General features: G+C 37.2%; 1 protein-coding gene across 2 annotated transcripts in view; it reads left to right on the forward strand.

Moving 5' to 3' along the window:
- Nucleotides 1-21,734, forward strand: part of arhgap45a (Rho GTPase activating protein 45a) — a 51,258-nt gene that overhangs the window by 4,895 nt on the left and 24,629 nt on the right. The window contains exons 2-8 of one of the 2 annotated variants that reach the window (XM_084119611.1): nucleotides 357-732; nucleotides 10,830-10,976; nucleotides 12,750-12,834; nucleotides 14,180-14,252; nucleotides 18,627-18,702; nucleotides 20,691-20,822; nucleotides 21,408-21,469. In XM_084119611.1, the coding sequence (XP_083975737.1) occupies nucleotides 357-732; nucleotides 10,830-10,976; nucleotides 12,750-12,834; nucleotides 14,180-14,252; nucleotides 18,627-18,702; nucleotides 20,691-20,822; nucleotides 21,408-21,469 (951 nt within the window). The remainder of the gene's footprint in view (nucleotides 1-356; nucleotides 733-10,829; nucleotides 10,977-12,749; nucleotides 12,835-14,179; nucleotides 14,253-18,626; nucleotides 18,703-20,690; nucleotides 20,823-21,407; nucleotides 21,470-21,734) is intronic. The other variant, XM_084119612.1, reaches the window with a different exon arrangement.

The raw sequence follows: 21,734 nt of genomic DNA on the forward strand, positions 1-21,734 counted from the left end.
AAAGATAACATCCATTCTATTTTTTAAGAAAAAAAAAGGTTCTGAAATGTGTATATATATATATATAAAGAAAAAATGATAAATTTTTAGGTGAGAAATGCATGTAAATGCACATGTTTTATATTAATGCACCAATGTTTTCAGCCTTGAGCGCTGACAGTTAAAACTATATTACTGGGCAGAAAAATGGTTTAATAATTAATTTAACTATTTATTCACTGTTGAGTTCATTGTTTTGTTATTTAAACCAATTTCTGTTTCCTCATATATTTCACCATTAACCCTGCCCATAGTATTCCTCTCCATAATCCTGTCATTCACTCTCCATCCTCTCTCTCCTTCCCATGGTAACCCAGTTGTCCATCCTTCAGGAACTCTCTCACTATGACACTATCGATGGCCTGTGCACGCTGGCTCCTCCTGATTCGGTGCCCTCGTCCTGCCCGGGAACACCGGCGGCCCACTCCAAGCTAACGGGGTGCAGTTCTCCTGTCGGGACCATCAAACGGCCCACGGGTCTCAGCCGCCACGCCAGCGCCGCCGGGTTCCCCTTCCAGACCTCCGGGACGTGGAGTTTCCACAAGAGCTACGCTCGGGCCGCTCTCAGCTTCGGACAGGCAGACGGTGGCGAAGCGTCGGCCATCGAGGTGGAGGACATCCCCTCGCTGCTCAGAGACGTCGCCCGCTTCGCAGAGGCCGTGGAGAAACTAAAGGACATGGTGCTGGGCGAAGGTATGAGGTTTGGGGTGTGCTACGATAGTCGGTGTTGGCGGTGTTAGCGGTATTCAGAAGCAACACCGGTTAGAGAACAGACACTACAACTAAAAACTGAACGTGTCTGCTTAATAAATCGTGAGCTGAACGAGAATCGCAGCACAGATCAGCAACAGGAGTCAGATTTGTTTACATAACATATGTGTGTGTACCGTGTAGAATTATTTTGTATATATAAATACACACACATGCATGTATATGTTTGAGAAAAATGTGTAAAATATTTAATATAAATATATATACAGTATATACATGCAAATAATTCTTAAATATATGTATTTATATATACAAAATAATTATACACAGTCGACACACATATTATGTAAACACAAACTTTTATTTTGGATGCGATTAATCGTTGAATGGTTTCAATTTGGCCGATAATGCAGCTGAATAATATACATTTTCTGTTTTTAAATACTCTTGTTTGTAATATTAGTAAATATTGTCTAAACAATTAATTGTACACAATATGTAATCAATTTGCAATTAAAATATTAATATTTTAAAATATTAATATTTTTAATATTTAAATAAATGAAAAAATATATATTTATGATTGTAATATTGTGCAATATGCAGTTAAAAATGCAAACATTTAATATTTAGGAATAAAAATGAAAGATAATACTTTTGATTGTTATATTAATAAATATTGTCTAATATAATTTATTGCACACACTATTTACTCAATTTGCAATTAAAAATGTAAACGTTTAATATTAAAATAAATTAATAAAATAAATGACTAAAAATTAAAGATACTTTTGATTGTAATATTAGAAAATACTGTCTAAAATAATTTTTTCGACCCAATATTTACTCAATTTGCGATCATTTTTATTAAAATGTTTAATATATATGTAATAAAATATATATGAATATATAAATGAACAAACATGTAGAAATTGAATAAAAACATTTGATTTTGTAATATTAGTACATATTTTGCTAAATAATATATTGTACATAATTTGCAATTAAAAATATGTAAATATTTAATATTTAAGTTAAAAAATGAAATCTGATTGTAATATTAGTAAATATTGTGTAAAATATTTTTTTGTATATATTTACTCAAATTTCTTACAATATAGTATATATTTACTCATTTGCTAAACTAATATATAATATTTAAATAATTATATGAAGCTGTCAGAAATAAACCAAGTTATGCCATTGGTTTTTTTTCTATATTAATAGACAGAAGACTTAATTGAACTATTTAGTCACTGCTGTGTTTATTGTTTAAACATATTTCTGTTTCCATCTTTTTTTGTAGAAGGAAGAAAGACACTCATGTCTTGTGTTACTACATAAATTAAAACTAGAATTCAATTATATTCGCTGTATTTGATATGCAACTCATCAGCAATCTCTAGATATCAATCTCAGCCATCAGAAAGCCCACATAAGCTGATCATAAACATGAGTTCAGGAATGGCCATTTGTAACATGCGTTTTGACAGAGTGTTTCCGTGGAGAAAGAGAGGAAGGAAGAGGAACCGTGCGTCAGATGTTTTCATTGCAGGCTTCAGTTTGAGATTACACACGTCCGCTGGGCTTCACCTTCCCTTAAAAGAGTCAGGGTTTTAAATGAACCTTTTCACTCACCGGACAGTTTTGCTACTCAATTCTTTAAGTTACCAGCCATTCAGAACTTCTACTAGAAAGAAAAAAAAAAGAAAAAAGAAGAATAAATAAACCAGAATAAATAAATTCTTAGAAATGTGGGCGTTTACTCTTAAAATTCAAGAAAAAATCCTAGTAAAGAAAAAAGTAATTCAGGAAGCATCTTAACCCTTAAAAGAGGTCTTAAGGTTAAAATTGTTAGGAGCACGGACGAGGACTTTTAAGAGGCTTAAGAGTTTCTTTAGCTGAGGAGAAAATGGCAGAAAGACGAAGAGGGAGAAGAAATGTGTTGCAGACGATGGATGACAGTGAGTTAATAAGACGCTATAGATTAGATCGTGCAGGGATCATGTTTGAGACTGATCTTATTAGAGACACGCTAATATCTCCAGCACAGCGCAGAAATGCCATAGCGCCAGAAATGAAAGTAATCACTACATTATGATATTTGGCACCTGGGAAAATTCCATGTTTGATACATTAAAACCAACATTCAAACCACCACTTAAATAGACATGCCAGTAATCAGTGTAACTGGAAAGAGTGGAACAATTTTTATCATTCTAAGCAATCAAATACCTTATAGGAAATTAACAGTATGGAAAATAAAAAAAGGATTTATATACACATATAGGCCTATAATGTGTGTGTGTGTGTGTGTGTGTGTGTGTGTGACTCTGAGAGAACGGTCAAATAGGAAAAATTACGCATGTAATTTCAAAGTGAAGGCTTAGAATAGACCCTATACTTAAAATCACTTTTTTTTTTTCCTTCTTGGTCAACCAACCAATCACAGTCTTCAAAAGATAGTGTCATACATAGCAACGGGGTCAACCCCGCCTCCTTACTAAGATAAAAGTTTTTGTCTTTTCCTTACTCAGAGTTGCTCTCAGATCGGTCCCGAATCGCTTTTAAGCTAAGACTCCTACGTAAAAGTTTTTAAGCTAAGAGTTTTCTGAGAGGATTCTTAGAATCTTTATGAATAGGGGCCCTGATTAACTATGTCACATCTTATATATATATATATGGGCTGGGTAAAAAATATAGATTTCTCGATTTTAATCGATTCTTAAATCCCAAGAATCGATTAGTCATCCTGTGTTCAGTTGATGAATGAATGTAGCGCATCCCATCCAATAAATTGCAATAATCTTTGTGCTTTGTTACTATTAATATGAAACAAAGTCTCAGATTTCAAATTACGTCCATTTTCTTACGAAATTCAAAAACATAAATAGCGTTTTGGTGCTGTGGCGTGAGATCGCTCTGGCTCAGCTCAGGAGAAGCACATGATCTTCTCTTCCGCCTTAATAACACCAGTTACAGCGCGAAATAAACATGAATGAGCATCTGACAGTGTGTTAAAAGATCGAAATCGAAATCTGTATCATGTGACATGGAATCGCTCAATCAGTGTTTCAACTGTGGAAAGACGTCAGTAAAACAGCTTGTAAACATTGTCATGTAACGTCACATTTACCTCAGAAAAACCATATCCAGTGACCATAAACTCGTTAGTCAGCGAGAAAAATTAACTCTAGAGGAGCATTTTGTTAAATATATGCACCATATTACATATTCATTATAATTTTTATTGTTCGTCAATATTTAATGCATGTTTGAATAAATCTAGCAAGTTTTTATGACAGCCACCATTTAAATGTTTACATTTCATGAAACTTTATTATTATAAAAATAAATAAAAGTGTAATTTAAGTGTTTGTATACAAATCAGTTCATTTTTACCTTCAATATTATAGTAGGCTAATGAAGCCTATAGGCTACAACTGACTCCCATAGTTTACAGCATTAGTTCAGAGATTTGCTTTCCTTGAGGAAATTTGCCATGTATTGTACCTGATATCCAAAATAATCAATATTGAATCGAATCGAATTGCAAGCTTGTGAATCGAAATCGAATTGAATTGTGAAATTTGTGTCAGTACTCAGCCAATTGGATTTCATACATTCATTTCTTATTCAAACAAAATCCTGTCATCCAGCATCTCCTCCCTTCCTCTTTCATCCTCATGCTTTTCACCAAAAATGTATTTTATTTCAATACAAAGAAGATGTAGGATGTTGAAAAATTACAATGTATTTTCTGTTCACCAAATGCTTTTTAATCTTTGCTGTTGCTTCAATGCAAATGCACAAGCGCGCCGTTATTTGTTGCGTAGTGACGTTTAATATATCATGACGACTCACCAGTATTAGTGCTAAATTGACTTGCACGAACTTCCCCAGCAAAGTGAGTAAACATAATAAGTAACACGCCAGATTGGCTCGTGATTTGATAGCGTTACCCGCCACTGTTGATTTATACACGCATTTAGCTAGTGTTAATTTCAAACCCTGAAGAGAGTGTTAGACGGGCTAAACCCTACAGAGGGAAGGCCTGAACCCTCCTTCTTCTCACCGCATGTGGTGATGTGGTGTTATAGTGGGGCTTTTGATATTCCTCCTTTAGTCTTCATGCACAGTCACTCACTCCTTGAAATGTGACACTGAAGCTGCACAAAGGACTATTGGCAAACTGAAGTGTTTGAGCTGCTCTTATGGTAAACATGCAAAAAAAGTAGTTCACACAACTGTACTGTTGATTAAAATGCTAAATTTGGTATTGCATTGTGTGTGTAAATGAATAGACTCGGACTTGGTGCTGACACCCAATGCACAGGACAATAGAGACACCAGAATAACAATATTCATGATTCTGAAGATGAAAATACTGAATTATTTTAGACGAATATGCACTCTTTCACTGACTAGATATATTTAAAATAATGTAGGCCACTTTTACTGGTAACATACGACATCTGGCATACAGGACCCACAAATATTCCCCCATTGCATTATTATACATTATATCACATATATAGTAGTTTAATGTTGTACTGACACTAAAACTCTGAAAACTTTTCTCTTTTTTTTCTCACACAGTAATTTTTATTTTGGGTGAACTATACACAATATACACATTGTTGCATTTTTGTATTGCGATATATTGTGACATAATGATTTCCGTCACGTGTGTTGTAAACTGAACGCAGTGCACCTTTACCCAACGCAGAGATCAGGAGAGAGATGTGTCACGTCTGCTCTGTGAAGAACAGAAGTCAGTCGCGTCTCCTCAGGCCTCGTGGACTTCCTTAAAGCGTTGCTATATTCATCAGCTCTACTTCCTGTTTACATCTGCCCTGCATGTAGAGTTGCAATAGTAATGTTTCCAATGTCATCTCAAGACACATCTTTCTTTCAGCCATTTGGTGTAGTATTTCAGAATAATAGTTATTATTGTTGACTAAAACATTTTATGGTTATTGTAATTTTAAAATGTTAAAATTACTAAAAGTTGAAGCAATATAATTACTAACTATAAAAATTGAATAAAAACTGAAAATTAAACATATTAACATTTTGAATAAGATAAAAGCTAATAACAACTATAATAGTGCATAAATAATACTAAATAACACCTAAACATTTGCATGTTCATAGTTCTCTGATGTTGGTTAATGGTCACATGACATGCAGCTAAACAAATATAATTTTAACTTTTTTTACTTATGTTTTGTTGTATTTAAATTATTTATGTATTTTAAATGTACATTTTATGATTTCGTTTTCACTTTTCATCAACTCAAGAACCCCCGTTTGGGGAACCCTGGCATAAAAAATAGGTAACACTTTCCTTAAAGCCTTTATGTATAAATACATTATTAATGCATTTATAAAGCCTTTATGTATAAATACATTATTAATGCATTTATAAAGCCTTTATGTATAAATACATTATTATTGCATTTATAAAGCCTTTATGTATAAATTCATTATTAATGCAATCATAATGTATGTTAAAATGCATAACTGAAATTGGTTGTTTGCCATGTGTTTCAACTTTCTAAAGGTGTAACAACAAACCCTCTACGGACACACTGAAGCTCGAGTCGCCATTGGCTAGTGCATTTTTTATTTGACCTTTTACATGGAATGCAAGAACAATGCAAATGAATAAATTCTACATAAATATAATATAAAATATACATTTCAAGCACTATTGAAGTCAAGTAAATAGTCTGTAATAAGATCAAAACTACAAGCAATAGCACAAATAAACACAATGCAAATTAAATAAACAGTGCTTTTCAGGTTTTACAGGTAGATCTAACAGTGCTTAGATACAGATTAGGTAGATTATGTACAGAAATTGAATAAAGTAGCCTAATCAAACAGTCTTCACTGTAGAAATTAAATATAGATGAATCCTTATTAAAGATACAAAAGTAATTCAGTCAAGTGATTTTTTTTGTAGTGAGTCTGTTGTTTGATTAACATTAAAAACACAGGCTGCAGAAATATTAGGCTATTGTCACTTTAAGACATAATGCACTGATCCAATATACTGTTACACATGCGTTTTCCTTCTCCACTGAAGACGTAACCATCTATGTTTACTAGGATACTCACCAAGATGGACATTTTGTCATAATTTTGTGTGAAATTGTCCGTTCAAGTGCAAGAAGTCAGAGAGCTTAATTCAGTATTCACGTGCTGTCAGACGCAGCTTTCTGGGCGCGTGCTTCGGATGTGCCGTTTGCGCAGACAAAACTTCTCACACAGCACACATGAGTTATCTTTAAATTATATATGCGCTAAACTTATTATTTGCGTCTACCTCGATTAAAGGCGACTTTAGTCGTACAATTTACTAGCCATTGGCTAATTAAAGGAACACTCCACCGTTTTTTGAAATAGGGCTTATTCACCTTCTTTCCTACATTTAGATAGGTGGGCAAATGCATTTTTGTCTCAGTGCATGCATTGTTTTAGGTTGACAGGGTCGGCGCTAGCTTAGCTTAGCATAATGAATGGAATCCTTTGTTGCCAGCTAGCATGTCCTGAGTAAAAGTGATATAAAAAAATGAAAAAACCCACCTAATTACTTCTTGTGGCCTGCGTATTCACAACGAGAACAAATAGCGATGCAGATTAACACTAGGTGATTTCCTAGGCAGATATTGACTTGGGACTATATTAGGGGGAAGCACAGGCGAAGCACTGTTACTTGGGCGCAGAGATATCACGCCCAAGTAGCAGTGCTTCGCCTGTGCTTCCCCCTAATATAGTCCTTAATATATAAGTCAATATCTGCCTAGGAAATCGCCTAGTGTTAATCTGCATCGCTATTTGTACTCGTTGTGAATACGCAGGCCACAAGAAGTAATTAGGTGGGGGGTTTTTTTATATCACTTTTACTCAGGACATGCTAGCTGGCAACAAAGGATTCCATTCATTATGCTAAGCTAAGCTAGCGCCGACCCTGTCAACCTAAAACAATGCATGCACTGAGACAAAAATGCATTTGCCCACCTATCTAAATGTATGAAAGAAGGTGAATAGGCCCTATTTCAAAAAACGGTGGAGTGTTCCTTTAAGGACATATTTTAGTCGCCTCTTGTGAAATTTGGACGCATATGCGAGTGATTTACTTGCATTGTAGAGGAACAGTGAATAGATAAGTATTAGAACTGTGGTTACAATTATTCATGAGATCATACAATGCATTATAAGATGCATTACAAGGCATTATTAATGCATGAAAGATACTTTTATAATGCATTATATATAAAGGGTTTAAAGGGTTAGTTCACGCAAAAATGAAAATTCTGTCATTTATTCTTTTCCCCCTAATGTCGTTCCAAACCCGTAAGACCTTCGTTCATCTTCGGAACACAAATAAAGATATTCTTGATGAAATCTGAGAGCTTTCTGACCCCACATAGGCAGCAACGTCATTGCCACTTTCAAGGCCCAGAAAGGTAGTAAAGACATCGTTAAAATGGTCCATGTGACTACAGTGGCTCAAATGTAATGTTATGAAGTGACAAGAATACTTTTTGTGTGCAAAAAAACGAAATTCTCTTCTGCGTCAGATATCAAAACGTTGGTTCATTATTGGCTAGCTCCTGCGTCAGCATCACACGCATGTGTCGTGGTGTTCACATGACCAGCGTCGGCCAATAGTGAGGCGGCATACTGGCGTAGAACCCGGTGGAAGCGATGCACTGTGTTTACTACGCGAATAGCGTAGGAGATCTGACACACAAGAGAAGAAATTGTTGAATAAAGTCGTTATTTTGGGGGGGTTTTTACTCACAAAAATATTATTTTCGCTTCATATCATTAAGGTTGAGCCACTGTAGTCACATGGACTATTTTAATGATGTCTTTACTACCTTTCTGGGCCTTGAAAGTGGCAATGACGTTGCTGCCTATGGAGGGGTCCGGAAAGCTCTCGGATTTCATCAAGAATATCTTTATTTGTGTTCTGAATTTTCATTTTTGGGTGAACTAACCCTTTAAAGTAAAGTGTTACTGATAAATCGCCATCAACTCACTTGATTTTGGTAGCACTTTATTTTACAGTCTTATTTCCCATGTACATACTATGTACTTATCACAGTAATTACGATAGCTGGGTAATAACTAGATACTAACCCTGAACCTACACATAAACCTAACCTTAACCCATGTAGTCACCTTATATTACATGTACTGTAAAATAGTATTCAACCCTGACTTTTCCTAAGTACCTGAGATGAAGCTGATATTAAATGAAGCATAATAGAGAACTCAATTAAATCTCCTGAGCAATGAAAGAGCAACCGCTGAGCAATACCATCTTCCTCTGGGAAGTCACGTAGCGTTGTCATGTTTGTCTTCAAGCGCAGTTGTCGTTTCCTCAGCAGTGGAGCTGCTCTCAGCCACAAAAGGCGATTCATTCACAGTCACAGCCACAGAACGACTGCGGCGTGCAGGTCTGTACAGGCCTTCCACATTTCTCCTTACAGAAAACAGCAGTCAGCGCTGAAATGAGAGGTGGGGCTGTTTTTGGGCAGATGGCATGAGTTTTAATATCTGTCATCGTATCATGTGTGACGGTTGCACAATATATCGAAATATTGCAAATCACGATATGCATATCGCAACGGCTTGCAATAACTGGAGTCATGAACAAAAGATGAAGAGAAAATCACTCGCTGCTCTCGGCTGAATAACTTTCGTAGCTTTAATAAGAATCAGGATATATTTAATTCATACAGTGAAAACTAAGCTTTTACGTTTGATTATTGAGTTTCTGTTGTTAAATAACCCTAATGTAGGATAACCTGAACCCCGTGGTTTACTCTGTTAAAATAACACTTCTTATGCGACAGTAAAACACTGATGTTCACTGTCAGAAGCTGTAGGGATGTTTTCTCGTCACAAAAAGAATGTGAAACACGTATGTAGGCTATATAAGTTTACACATTATCGTATCGCATTATTTAATGAGTTATCGCATATCGCATTTGTCTTCAGTATCGTGCAGCCCTGAAGGGTGGACAGTGACGTGCCAGTTTTAGATTGGCAGTTCATGCACATGAAGAAACTTTGCTCAGGTCTGCACACGCCATGCATGCATCAACATGCACAGAAAAACATTCCCCTCACTTTCTCCTGTGAAACATCAGTGACTTGAATCTCTATTAATATTGCTTTTGAAACCAGCCAGAACGCTCTGGCATCGGGACAGGGAGTTTTGCACATCAAATTGTCTGAGTTACACACGTGTGTAGGAGTCAGCGCTGCATCAAAGAGGAACGACTGTTTGAAATGTTACGCTCTTGTGTTGTGTTGTGTGTTTTTTTGCATTTTTAAGAACACCCACACTCTGAACATGCATTTAGGCATGGAGACACACACACACACACACAAGGACTTTTGTCGTGCACAACAACAGCTTTCATTGTCCTTCTGTAAAGGATACGGTTCCACAGCCAAACTCCTGCTTTTTTTCCCCTCAGACGTTCACGACTGCTGATGTCGATTTACGATGAAGTTGCTACAAGTTCTGTGATGTTAAAACAAAACATTTGCTAATGGTTTGATATCAAGAAGTGAAACAAAAGTCATTGCTCTGAACATTGGAATCTGTTGAACCTTGATTCATGAATTCTTGTTGAACCCACAAATCATGAGTTGACCGTAATATGTAGTATCATAGACGTAGTATCAGAGCATGTGTGCGGCTGTAAGTTCCCTCTTGTGGTATTGAGCGGGGTTGTTCAGGCACAGAGAAGTGCATTGTGGGAATGTGTGGGTAGGAAGTGGACAAATAACTGACATGTTTTGGTGAAAATGTGAGGCAGTTGATCTACTTCCTAACATGTGGCAATGCAGCCCCATTGTGTTTTTGTGTGATTTACAGTGTCTACAAATATTGTTTGGATACTAAATACACTTTTAAAAGTATCAGAATGCCGTGCTTTAGATTAAAAACATATAAAAAAGTGAGTGTCGTTTATTGATTTCAGCCTAAAACGTGTCCATGTTGATGAAGGCAGAAGTTTTCTCATGGATGTTATCTGTGTCTGCAGTGAAAGAGGAGCCGTGCAGCCGGCCGGCGGTGCACGAGTGTTTAGGGGAGGTTCTGCGGGTGTTGCGGCAGGTAATCAGCACGTACCCTCTGCTGAACACCGTGGAAACACTCACCGCAGCAGGAACGCTTATCTCCAAGGTCAAAGGTCAGTTCAACTGTAAAGTTTTCTTTACTTTTATTAAACCTCTTCAAGTAACAAAAGAACATCATTTAAAAAAAAAAAAAACACAATAGAAAAAAAAAAATATATATATATATACACAGGGTTCCCACGGGTCCTTGAGATCCCTGAAAGTTTGTGAATCTGAAAAAAAAAAAAAAATCAAGACCCTGGAAAGTTTTTGCAAATAAACATACATAGATACGAGGGAAAAATTTGTGCAAGAAGTTTCCTGGAAAAAATTCCATATTTTAAATTCCGCTAATGTGTAATTTCGCCCACACTTCATGGCCTATGCACACTAGCTTGCTTGATTAACGCTAGTTACGCGCATTTATGCGTTACGTTAAAGGAGTAGTTCACTTTAAAATGAAAGTTAGCCCATGATTTACTCCCATCAAGCCATCCTAGCCTTTATATACGCTGATTTCACGCAGCCGCCATTTTGAAATCGAAAGTGAGGCTCCGATGGGAAGAACCCCGGAAGTAAAGATAAACAACAATGCCTTTGGACTACCAACCTGAAGCTGCTGCCGCGATTTACACTATTGGATGTTAACATCCAATATAGGATATGTATATAGTTCATTCCTGCTTCTTTTTTTACTTTCTGAATTACATATAAAAAAAATATTTTATTTATAAATGAATTTCACTGTATATAGTCTAAAGTATGAAAGAAATGTATGTACAGTTTTAGAATTGACACACCATCATTAAACACAACAATACGCCATTGCATTCACGACTCTCCTGTGATTAAAGGCGACACTTCCGGTTTTCTTTCTGGTTACGGGACATTACACAAGTTTTTGTTTTTTAACGCCTCCAGATGGCACTTTTCTCACTTCAAAAAATGGATTTTAAAGGCCTCCACTCTTATTTTAATGTGAAATATTGCATTTATTGAAAAAAAAATAATAATACATATATATATATATATATATAAATTAGTTCTAATGGAAAAAATACCTCATAAAATGTTTATAAATATTGCATAGTATCATAAAATCCCTTCAAAATTCTAAATAATAATCAAAGAATATTATTGAACAAAAATATATTACATTGGTTTTCCTGAAAAAAAAAAGAAATTACATTTCAAGGCTTCGGTCACTTTTGACCGTGTCTGAGCCAAGTGTGACCCCTAAATGAAGAGGACCCCAGAGGGTTAAGTCCTTGAATTTGAGGGTATTGGACCTGGAAAGTCCCTGAAAGGTCCTTGAATTTGAGGTTCATGAAGTTTGAAGGCATAATCAATATATATTTCAAATTACTTGAAATATATATTGATTAACCCTCCTTTGAAGTTTCATTTAATTTGTTATAATTTGCTTATATATATAAATTATAACAAATTCAATGAAACTTCAAAGGAGGGTTAATCAATATATATTTCAAGTAATTTAGAGAGTTTTAAGGCACAAGTCGAACTGTCATGTTAAACTCAACCCATGTCATCCTCTCACACTCACCCAAAACCTGATTGCAAACTCATCAACATGTGGAATAAACATGCATGAAGCAAATATTTCAGCACTAACATTATACAGCAAACCCACATTATATACCAAAACAGTAGTTTCCACACAACTAGCATCTAATCACTGTAAGGAGAAACACACAGACACATGACTAACCGAAATACAGGTGTTCCCATGTTTTTCCTCTAAATGTGATGTCACTTCTAGTTTTATTTGTTATCAAAGCAGAAGCTTGAGATGTGACAGTGAAGTTGTTCTCTTCTCTGTTCGCCAGGGTTCAGTTATGAAGGCACGACTGACGCTCAGAAGAAAGACTTTGAGAAGGCCATTGAGACCATCGCTGTGGCCTTCAGCAGCAAGTAAGACGCCACACTCTGCTTTCACAGATTACCCGCTCGCTTTCTTCATTATAAATCATTAAAAATTAATAAAAAAGATATATTACTTATATGTAATGTAATCAAATATTTGTTTTAAATATATTTAAAATATTATATTTAAATTTACATTTATATCTGTGTATGTGTATATATATATTTCCCTAAAGGCCACTTATAATGTTGGTAAAGTTTAATTAAATGTAATTTAAATATTTAAATATATTTTCATTTATATATATATATATATATATATATATATATATATATATATATATATTATATAAATGAAAATATATTTAAATAGAAAAGAAATTCATCACAGACCCAAAAATATTCATAGGAATTTTAGAGAAAAGGTGGAAAATGGTCTTGAAAGAACAAAAAACAATAACATTATTCATTGTCTGTAGGGAATTTATATATATATATATATTTATTTATTTTATTTTATTTATTTATTTAAAAGGGAGTTTACATAACATTTATTGTATCTAATATATTATTACTTTTAAATATATTATTATATAACATATGTAATATAAAAAATAAATTATATATATATAATTTTTTAAGGGAATTTACATAACATTTATTATATCTAATATATTATTACTTTTAAATATATTATTATATAATATATTATATATATATATATATATATATAATATATAATAATATATTTAAAAGTAATAATACATTAGATACAATAAATGTTATGTAAATTCCCTTTTAAATAAATAAATATATATATATATATATATATATATATATATATATATATATATATATAAATTCCCTACAGACAATGAATAATGTTATTGTTTTTTGTTCTTTCAAGACCATTTTCCACCTTTTCTCTAAAATTCCTATGAATATTTTTGTGTCTGTGATGAATTTCTTTTGTTGCTTTGGATAAAAGCATCTGCTAAATCCATAAATGTAATGTAATTGTAGAATGAAACTCAATTTTCACTGCTGTGCCTTTAAGACCTTCTGTATGCAAACGGCCTCTGGTCACGTGATCATCTGACGCTTCATTGCCCCTCATAACACTGTCTTGCACAACCAAATGAAGATTTTATCTTAGAATGATTAATGTAAAAGCAGAGAAGAAGATATTACCTCTTTATATATCAGTTGTTTTTATCTAAAGATGAAATGGAGGAAATAGAAACGTTTTTTCCTCATGCTCCATTAATCTCACATGTCTCCTCAGAGATCATTTGTGTCTTTTTTCTCTACATGAAGAAACATCAGAGTTGATTATTGAGAACTCCAGTGAGTCTGTAAAAGAGCATCACTCTGAGCTGTGTTTCTCTCTCAGTGTTTCAGAGTTACTGATGGGAGAGATCGACAGCACTACTCTTCTGTCCCTGCCGCCCACAGAGAAGAGCAGGGTGAGTGTGTGTGTGTGTGTGTGTGTGTGTGTGTGTGTGAGCAAGGAGAGATTGACAGCACTACTCTTCTGTCCCTGCCACCCACAGAGAAGAGCAGGGTGGGTGTGTGTGTGTGCGAGTGAGTGAGTGTGTGTGTGAGTGAGTGTGAGTGTGTGACTGTGCGAGTGAGTGAGTGAGTGTGTGTGTGTGTGTGTGTTTGTGTGTGTGTAAGTGTGTGACTGTGCGAGTGAGTGAGTGTGTGACTGCGAGTGAGTGAGTATGTGTGAGTGAGTGAGTGAGTGTGTGTGAGTGAGTGTGTGTGTGTGTGTGTAAGTGAGTGAGTGAGTGAGTGAGTGTGTGTGTGTGAGTGTGTGACTGCGAGTGAGTGAGTGTGTGAGTGAGTGAGTGAGTGTGTGTGTGTGAGTGAGTGAGTGAGTGTGCATGCTTGTGTGTGTGTGAGTGTGTGACTGTGCAAGTGAGTGAGTGAGTGTGTGTGTGTGTGTGACTGTGTGTGACTGTGCGAGTGAGTGAGTGTGTGTGAGTGTGTGACTGGAAGTGAGTGAGTATGTGTGAGTGAGTGAGTGTGTGTGAGTGAGTGTGTGTGTGTGTAAGTGTGTGAGTGTGTGTGAGTGTGTGACTGCGAGTGAGTGAGTGAGTGAGTGTGTGTGTGTAAGTGTGTGAGTGAGTGAGTGTGTGTGTGAGTGTGTGACTGCGAGTGAGTGAGTGTGTGTGTGTGAGTGTGTGACTGCAAGTGAGTGAGTGTGAGTGTGCGAGTGAGTGAGTGAGTGTGCGTGTGAGTATGTGTGAGTGAGTGAGTGAGTATGTGTGAGTGTGCGAGTGAGTGAGTATGAGTGAGTGACTGAGTGAGTATGTGTGAGTGAGTGAGTGTGTGACTGTGCAAGTGAGTGAGTGAGTGTGTGTGAGTGAGTGTGAGTGTGTGAGTGAGTGAGTATGTTGTGAGTGAGTGAGTGAGTGAGTATGTGTGAGTGTGCGAGTGAGTGAGTATGTGTGAGTGTGTGAGTGTGTGAGTGTGTGAGTGAGTGAGTGAGTGAGTGAGTGAGTATGTGTGTGTGAGTGAGTGAGTGAGTATGAGTGAGTGAGTGTGAGTGAGTGAGTGAGTGAGTGTGTGACTGTGCAAGTGAGTGAGTGTGTGTGTGTGAGTGAGTGAGTGTGTGTGAGTGAGTGTGAGTGTGCAAGTGAGTGAGTATGTGTGAGTGAGTGAGTGTGTGACTGCGAGTGAGTATGTGTGAGTGAGTGAGTGAGTGAGTGAGTGTGAGTGTGTGACTGCGAGTGAGTATGTGCGAGTGAGTGTGTGTGTGTGTGTGTGTGTGTGTGTGTGAGTGAGTGTGCGTGCTTGTGTGTGTGTGTGTGAGAGAGAGAGAGTGTGTGAGTGAGTGTGAGTGTGTGTGAATGTGTGACTGCGAGTGAGTGTGCGTGCATGTGTGTGTGACTGAGTGTTTGTGGGTGGGTGGGTGTGTGTGTGCATGTGTGTGTGTGTGCGCGCACAGTGCGGATGTTGTTAGAAGTGTGTGTGTGGGTCGCTTCCTGCGTTGTCTTGCAAGTAAATGGTTTCCTCCGCACCGCTATATAGACACGAGTCTCCTAGAAACACTTCTCAAAACATCGCTAATGACAAATGATTCATTCTGAGTGTCCAGAAGAGCCACTGATATCATTTCCAAGAAAAACCTCAACTAAAAGATTCATTTCCCGTGTGTCTGTCAGACAACAATTAAAATGCACTTTACCATAGAGTTGTTGAACTAAAACAGAAATGAACTTCATATTTCACTACTTAGAAGAAGACCTAGGGTCAGATTTACTAACATCTTGTGTTTAGTGCAACGTTAAAAAAACATCTGTCATGATTCACTAAAGACTGAAAAGGCGTGGAAAAGGTCATTTTTGCAGCTAATTTGCTGTGTTTAGTAAATCTGGCCCTTAACGTTTTATTTTCAGTCAGTTCTTTACATTTATTCTATACATTATTCCGACAGACTAGACAGAGCAGGTTACTTCTGATATGAAAACAATTCTCAGCTCTCAGATTCTGTCCATTTTATTACGAAATTCAGACAATAAATACCGTTTTGGTGCTTGTAAATGTGACGTGACAGATCGCGGTAGCGCCTCAGTTCAAGTAAACCGATCATCTGCTACTTTTTATTTAAAGATACAGTACAACTTACCGAAAGGTATTTATGCCTCATACATAATATCATCAATCAGTGTTTTTCAACCATGGAAAGAGGTCAATAAAACTGCAGGTGAACAATTATGTCACAGAACATTACATTTACCTCAGGAAAGCCATTTAATGACCAATACATTAGTTGACTAGAAAAAAATAGCTATAGAGAGGAGTATTTTGCTAAATATGTGCACTATATTACATTTGTATTATATTTTTACTTGTGTCATAATTGTTATTATAATGAAAACCAAATTATATTTAATTTAATTTGTTAATTTTTAACCTTTAATAATACCAGCTGACAGGGCTCTCTGTATGTTTACAGCATTATGTGAGATATATTTTTTCTTGAGAAAAATTAACATGTAGGCTATCTACTGTACCTTACCTAATATTTATCCAAAGAGTCAATATTGAATCAAGATTGAAATCAAATCCCAAGAATTGAATTGAAATCGTGAAAATTGTGTAAAATTCAGTTTAGTTACCAAATGTTTTGACAATCACAATTACACCGACTGTGATGCAAGTTGTTTTTTTTCTACACCCCCCAATCCATCCGTTTCTCTTGAGCAATTAAAATATCGTGATAATTCCGTATACCGTGATACAAGCTCAATCAATTAATCGCAGCATGAAAATTTGATACCGGCACATGCCTACTTAAAATATTAAAAACGTGAACATGCAAATGTGTTGTTAAATTAACAAACTTACACACTGCTTTCCGACCAGTCATCGCGTGCCGTCTCACTCACACACATATATACACACGCACTCACTCACTCACGCATGCACACACACACGCTCACTCTCACTCACTCACTCGCGCACACACACACTCACTCTCACACAAATGCACTCACTCACACACACACGCTCACTCTCACTCACTCACTCGCGCGCGCACACACTCACTCACACAAATGCACTCACTCACACTCACACACGCTCACTCACACTCACTCACTCACTCGCGCACACACTCACTCTCACACAAATGCACTCACACACACGCTCACTCTCGCTCACGCGCACGCACACACACACACACACTCACTCACTCGCGCACACACACACACTCACTCTCGCTCACTCACTCGTGCACACACAAACATTCAGTCTCGCTCACTCACTCACTCACTCGCGCACACACACACACTCACTCACTTGCGCACACACACACTCAGTCTCGCTCACTCACTCGCACACACACACTCGCTCTCTCGCTCACTCACTCGCACACACACACACACACACACACACTCACTCACTCACTCACTCACTCTTGACGGAACCCGTTGTGGAGGACCGAAAAAAAAAATTAAACATGCTAGTCTTTTTATCGTGACGTCGTGAAGCATGTTTTACGAATCCCCACGACACCCCACGTCAAACGGATCGTGCCAGAATCATGTAATCTGAACCAGGCATAAAAGTTTGTGAATCCGTGTTCAAGTGAATCATTACAAATGAACTGATTCACTAGAATGAATATGATTTGCGGTGTTGCATATGATGGCGAGAGCATATTAGGAGAGTGTGTTTGATCACTTCCTCCTCTGAAGGATTATGAGTCTCTAAAAGGTGCAGTAACACTGCAACGGAAGAGCCAAATCTAACCAAAGGAAGTGGCAAGACATCTACAGTCTCACCACATGTATCTGATGCTGACCTCAGCCTTAAAGGGGCATTGTGCAATATTCAGGAGGATCTGTTGACAGAAATGCAATATCATATACATAACTATGTTTTCAGTGGTGTATAAAGACCTTACTTAATGAACCGTTATGTTTTTATAACCTTATAATAAGCAGGTCTCAAGTCTCCTTACACCGACATGTTTCTACGGTGGCCCTAAACAGACAAACGCGTTTCGTCACTATGTTGTTCTTCGTGTAAAAGAAGCGAGCTAAAGTCAGCGAATAAAACACTGACACAATGATGAACAAGTCACAATAATATTCGCAATAACATATCGTTTTACTGAATAATAAAGTCAACGTTATTTCTTAATTTATCTTTGTAAAGAAACTTTAACTGGCTACTCTCTGCTGTCTCAGACGACGACATCACTTCCTGTCAGCCACGTAACTTCTGTTGGGTGTAATTCACAACCTCACCACTAGATGCACTAAAACTTACACACTGCACCTTTAAAATGTACTAAGTTGCTGTGTTTGTCCTGTGAATGTGTGCAGTCTATGGAGGACCTGTACCGGGTGTCATCAGGGCAGGGTCCTGAAGGAGGAGGAAAGTACAACCACCACGACTGCAGTGAGTCAATCACTCTTTTACTGTCTTTAAAGGGGCATTCCACCCATAGGAACATTGTTTTTTATTAAAAGTGGGTCATATATGTAGTCGAAATGTAAAATAAATTTTGAATTTGGTGCCTTCGTGACCGAGGAAAGACAAAAAATAACTTCAGGACGCATTTGTATGAAAGACAACAACTCCCACAATGCACCACATTGCACAGCTCCGCAAGCCACTCCCACTAATCCAGAACAGCGCATATCTGCATATAAGAGAAATCACTCTTCCGTCTACAAGGCTTGCTACCACCAGAGCTTGAAATTCATTTCACACAAAATGTCTAGTTAGTTGGCGAACTCATTAGTGCATTACTCCTCGTTTGTATTTCTTTGGAAAAGGTGAATTATTGCATGGTACCGGGATGTTCAGTCAGAACATATGCGGTGCGAAACTAGGATAGTTCACAACACAAACGTCCGTGTCCTCGTCTGATTCAGAGATTTCGTCCAGGAGAAATTGTCATCGTTGAAATTCTTTGCCGCAGACGGACTCTATCTCTGTGTTCGTAGTTGCATAGTGAGATCACCGGCGCCACCAGTCCGCCCTAACTCGAGCCAGTCCGGGCTCCTCGTCCGCGGCAGGCAGGTCTTCTGCCTCGGCTGCTCTTCGCTATAATGCGGCTTGTAAAGGTAGCCACAAACACCTGATTCAAGCATCAGACTTCCGAAATCCTCTTCTTCTATATCATATTGAGCACTCTCCTCCGCTATTGTCATATAACTTTACATCTGTCTCCACAGCGCCTGTTAGCTTAGCTTCAAACAAGATGGAGGATATTGCTTTCAGTTTCAGAGAGTAAAGTCCCACCCACTGATCTGTGATAGGTCTGTAGCGTGAGCGGATCCCGCCCCCTGGGAAAGATGAGGAACGAGTGTCTGTAGTCTCAACAGAAATCCCCCCCTCTTACACTTCCTCCTACAATGACGCAAAATGACGATTTTTGCGTCATTGTGGGAGGAAGTGTAAGAGGTAAATAACGGATTTCTCCCGTCTCAGGGGAAAATGAGAGAGTGTTGCACGACCATTCGATAGTATGACTGGGTTTCTAACAATGCAAAGCTTAGTGCAAATGGGTGGAGTGTTCCTTTAATGAACAGAATGGCATATCAACTTCTATTTTAGAAAAGTGCATAGTATGCCTAGTGTGCACCTTATGCATTGTTCTGTATGCATAGAATACCTGTATGATATCTGCTTGAATGTGCTGTACACATCCCACAATGCATTGCACACGACTTGACCTTCAGTTTCTAGTGTGATTGGATTTTTAAATGAGAGATTCTTGACTTATTATTTGAGACTGTAAAAATTTATAGTGTTTATACATTTGTACTTTGTTTAGTGTGTAATGTTGCTGAGTTCTTCTCTATATCAGTGTCAGTGTTTCTGAGCTCCTGAAACGCCTCCATTGTAGTCTTGAGTTTCTTCCAGGAACGAACACATCACAATATTCCTCATTATAATAATTCATGCGCAGAATAAAGGGGCGGGGCCTGTTTGAGTTAGTTAGTAGTGTGTTAAACTGGCGGTTATGGTAAGGGGCGGGACATTTCCCAAACACACTCAAAACGCTCGACCAATCACAACACACTGATCCGGCCGACCAATCAGAGCACAGTGTGCTTTTCAGGAGGAGGGGCTTCATAGAGACAGGAAGTAAACAGAGCGTTACTGACAGACTGGGAAGAGAGGAGCCGCAACAATGGAGAATATGAGGAGAATAATCAACATTCAAGCAGGAAAACCTGTTCTAGTAGAGCCTGAAACAACATCAATGCGTTCTAAAAGGGCATAATATGGCCTCTTTAAAATATATAATAGGCAGTACACACTGCTCAATATGCGTCTCTCTCGTATTTCATTCTGAACACAGCTATTTTTCATTTAAAGCTGAAGTGTTATTGGTTCATATATGGATGTCTGATGTTTAGCGTGTGTGTCAGCAGTGAGTCCACAGGAGGTTGATATCCTCCTGCAGCGCAGTGAAGGTGGCGTGGACTCGGCTCTGACTTATGCCAAGTATATTGCCAAGTACATGAAGGACATCATCAGCTACGTAGACAAGAGGATCGCTCTCGGTAATGCCACACTGTTTCTGTTACTGACCTGTGGTGATTTTGGAAATGCATGTGCTTTTACTGTCATAAGCTTTTCAACTTATTTATTTAATCTTTTTTTAATGATAACTTGAACAGCCCATCTAGACAGACCTCTGATTATACAACCCCATTTCCAGAAAAGTTGGGACTTGCAGTAAAATGCAGTAAAATCTACAATCTGGGATTTGTTATTTCTCTTGAACCTTTTTTTAAAACTGACAAACATACAAAGAAAAGTTTTCTGAGTGACACCATGGTAAACACGCCTTTGTCCCAACCTTTTAAGGAGTGTGTAGCAGCCATCAAAATCAAAACTTGTTTATATTTACAAAATAAAATTAAGTTGGTCAGTAAAAACAACGGAAATATTTTATTTGTGCATTAGTCAGTGAAATAAATGTTCAAGAGATTTAACAAATCACAGATTCTTGATTTTATTGCATTTTACAAAATGGCCCAACTATTCTGGAAATGGGTTGTAAATGCATTTAAAAAATATATCCAGTTGAACTTTGAGTCGTATTATGTTTTTCATAACTCCTTTTCTATGTGTTTCTGTCGCAGAGAACGAGTTTTCTAAAGGTCTTCAGAGACTCTACCAGTCCTGCAAACAAAACATCATACAGGTACATCAGTTCAGCTTCCCTTGTGTTTGTTTGGTTGTGTTTCTGCAGGTTGAAATGACACCAGTGATGCTTATGCTGTACAAACTTAAAATATTACCCAAACACTGAAAAATGTAAAAGAATCTTGAAAAAACACCATCAAACTTTCATAAAAATATGTTTAAGAGGTCAATGCATTTTCAGATTTTTATGTTATGTTTCTGGAGGTTAGCTTATGACGTTAGCAATGTTTTTTGCTACAAAAAAGTGTAAAATTTGTAAAATT

Source organism: Abramis brama (assembly GCF_963993115.1).
Source record: "Abramis brama genome assembly, chromosome: 7".
Taxonomy (NCBI): domain Eukaryota; kingdom Metazoa; phylum Chordata; class Actinopteri; order Cypriniformes; family Leuciscidae; genus Abramis; species Abramis brama.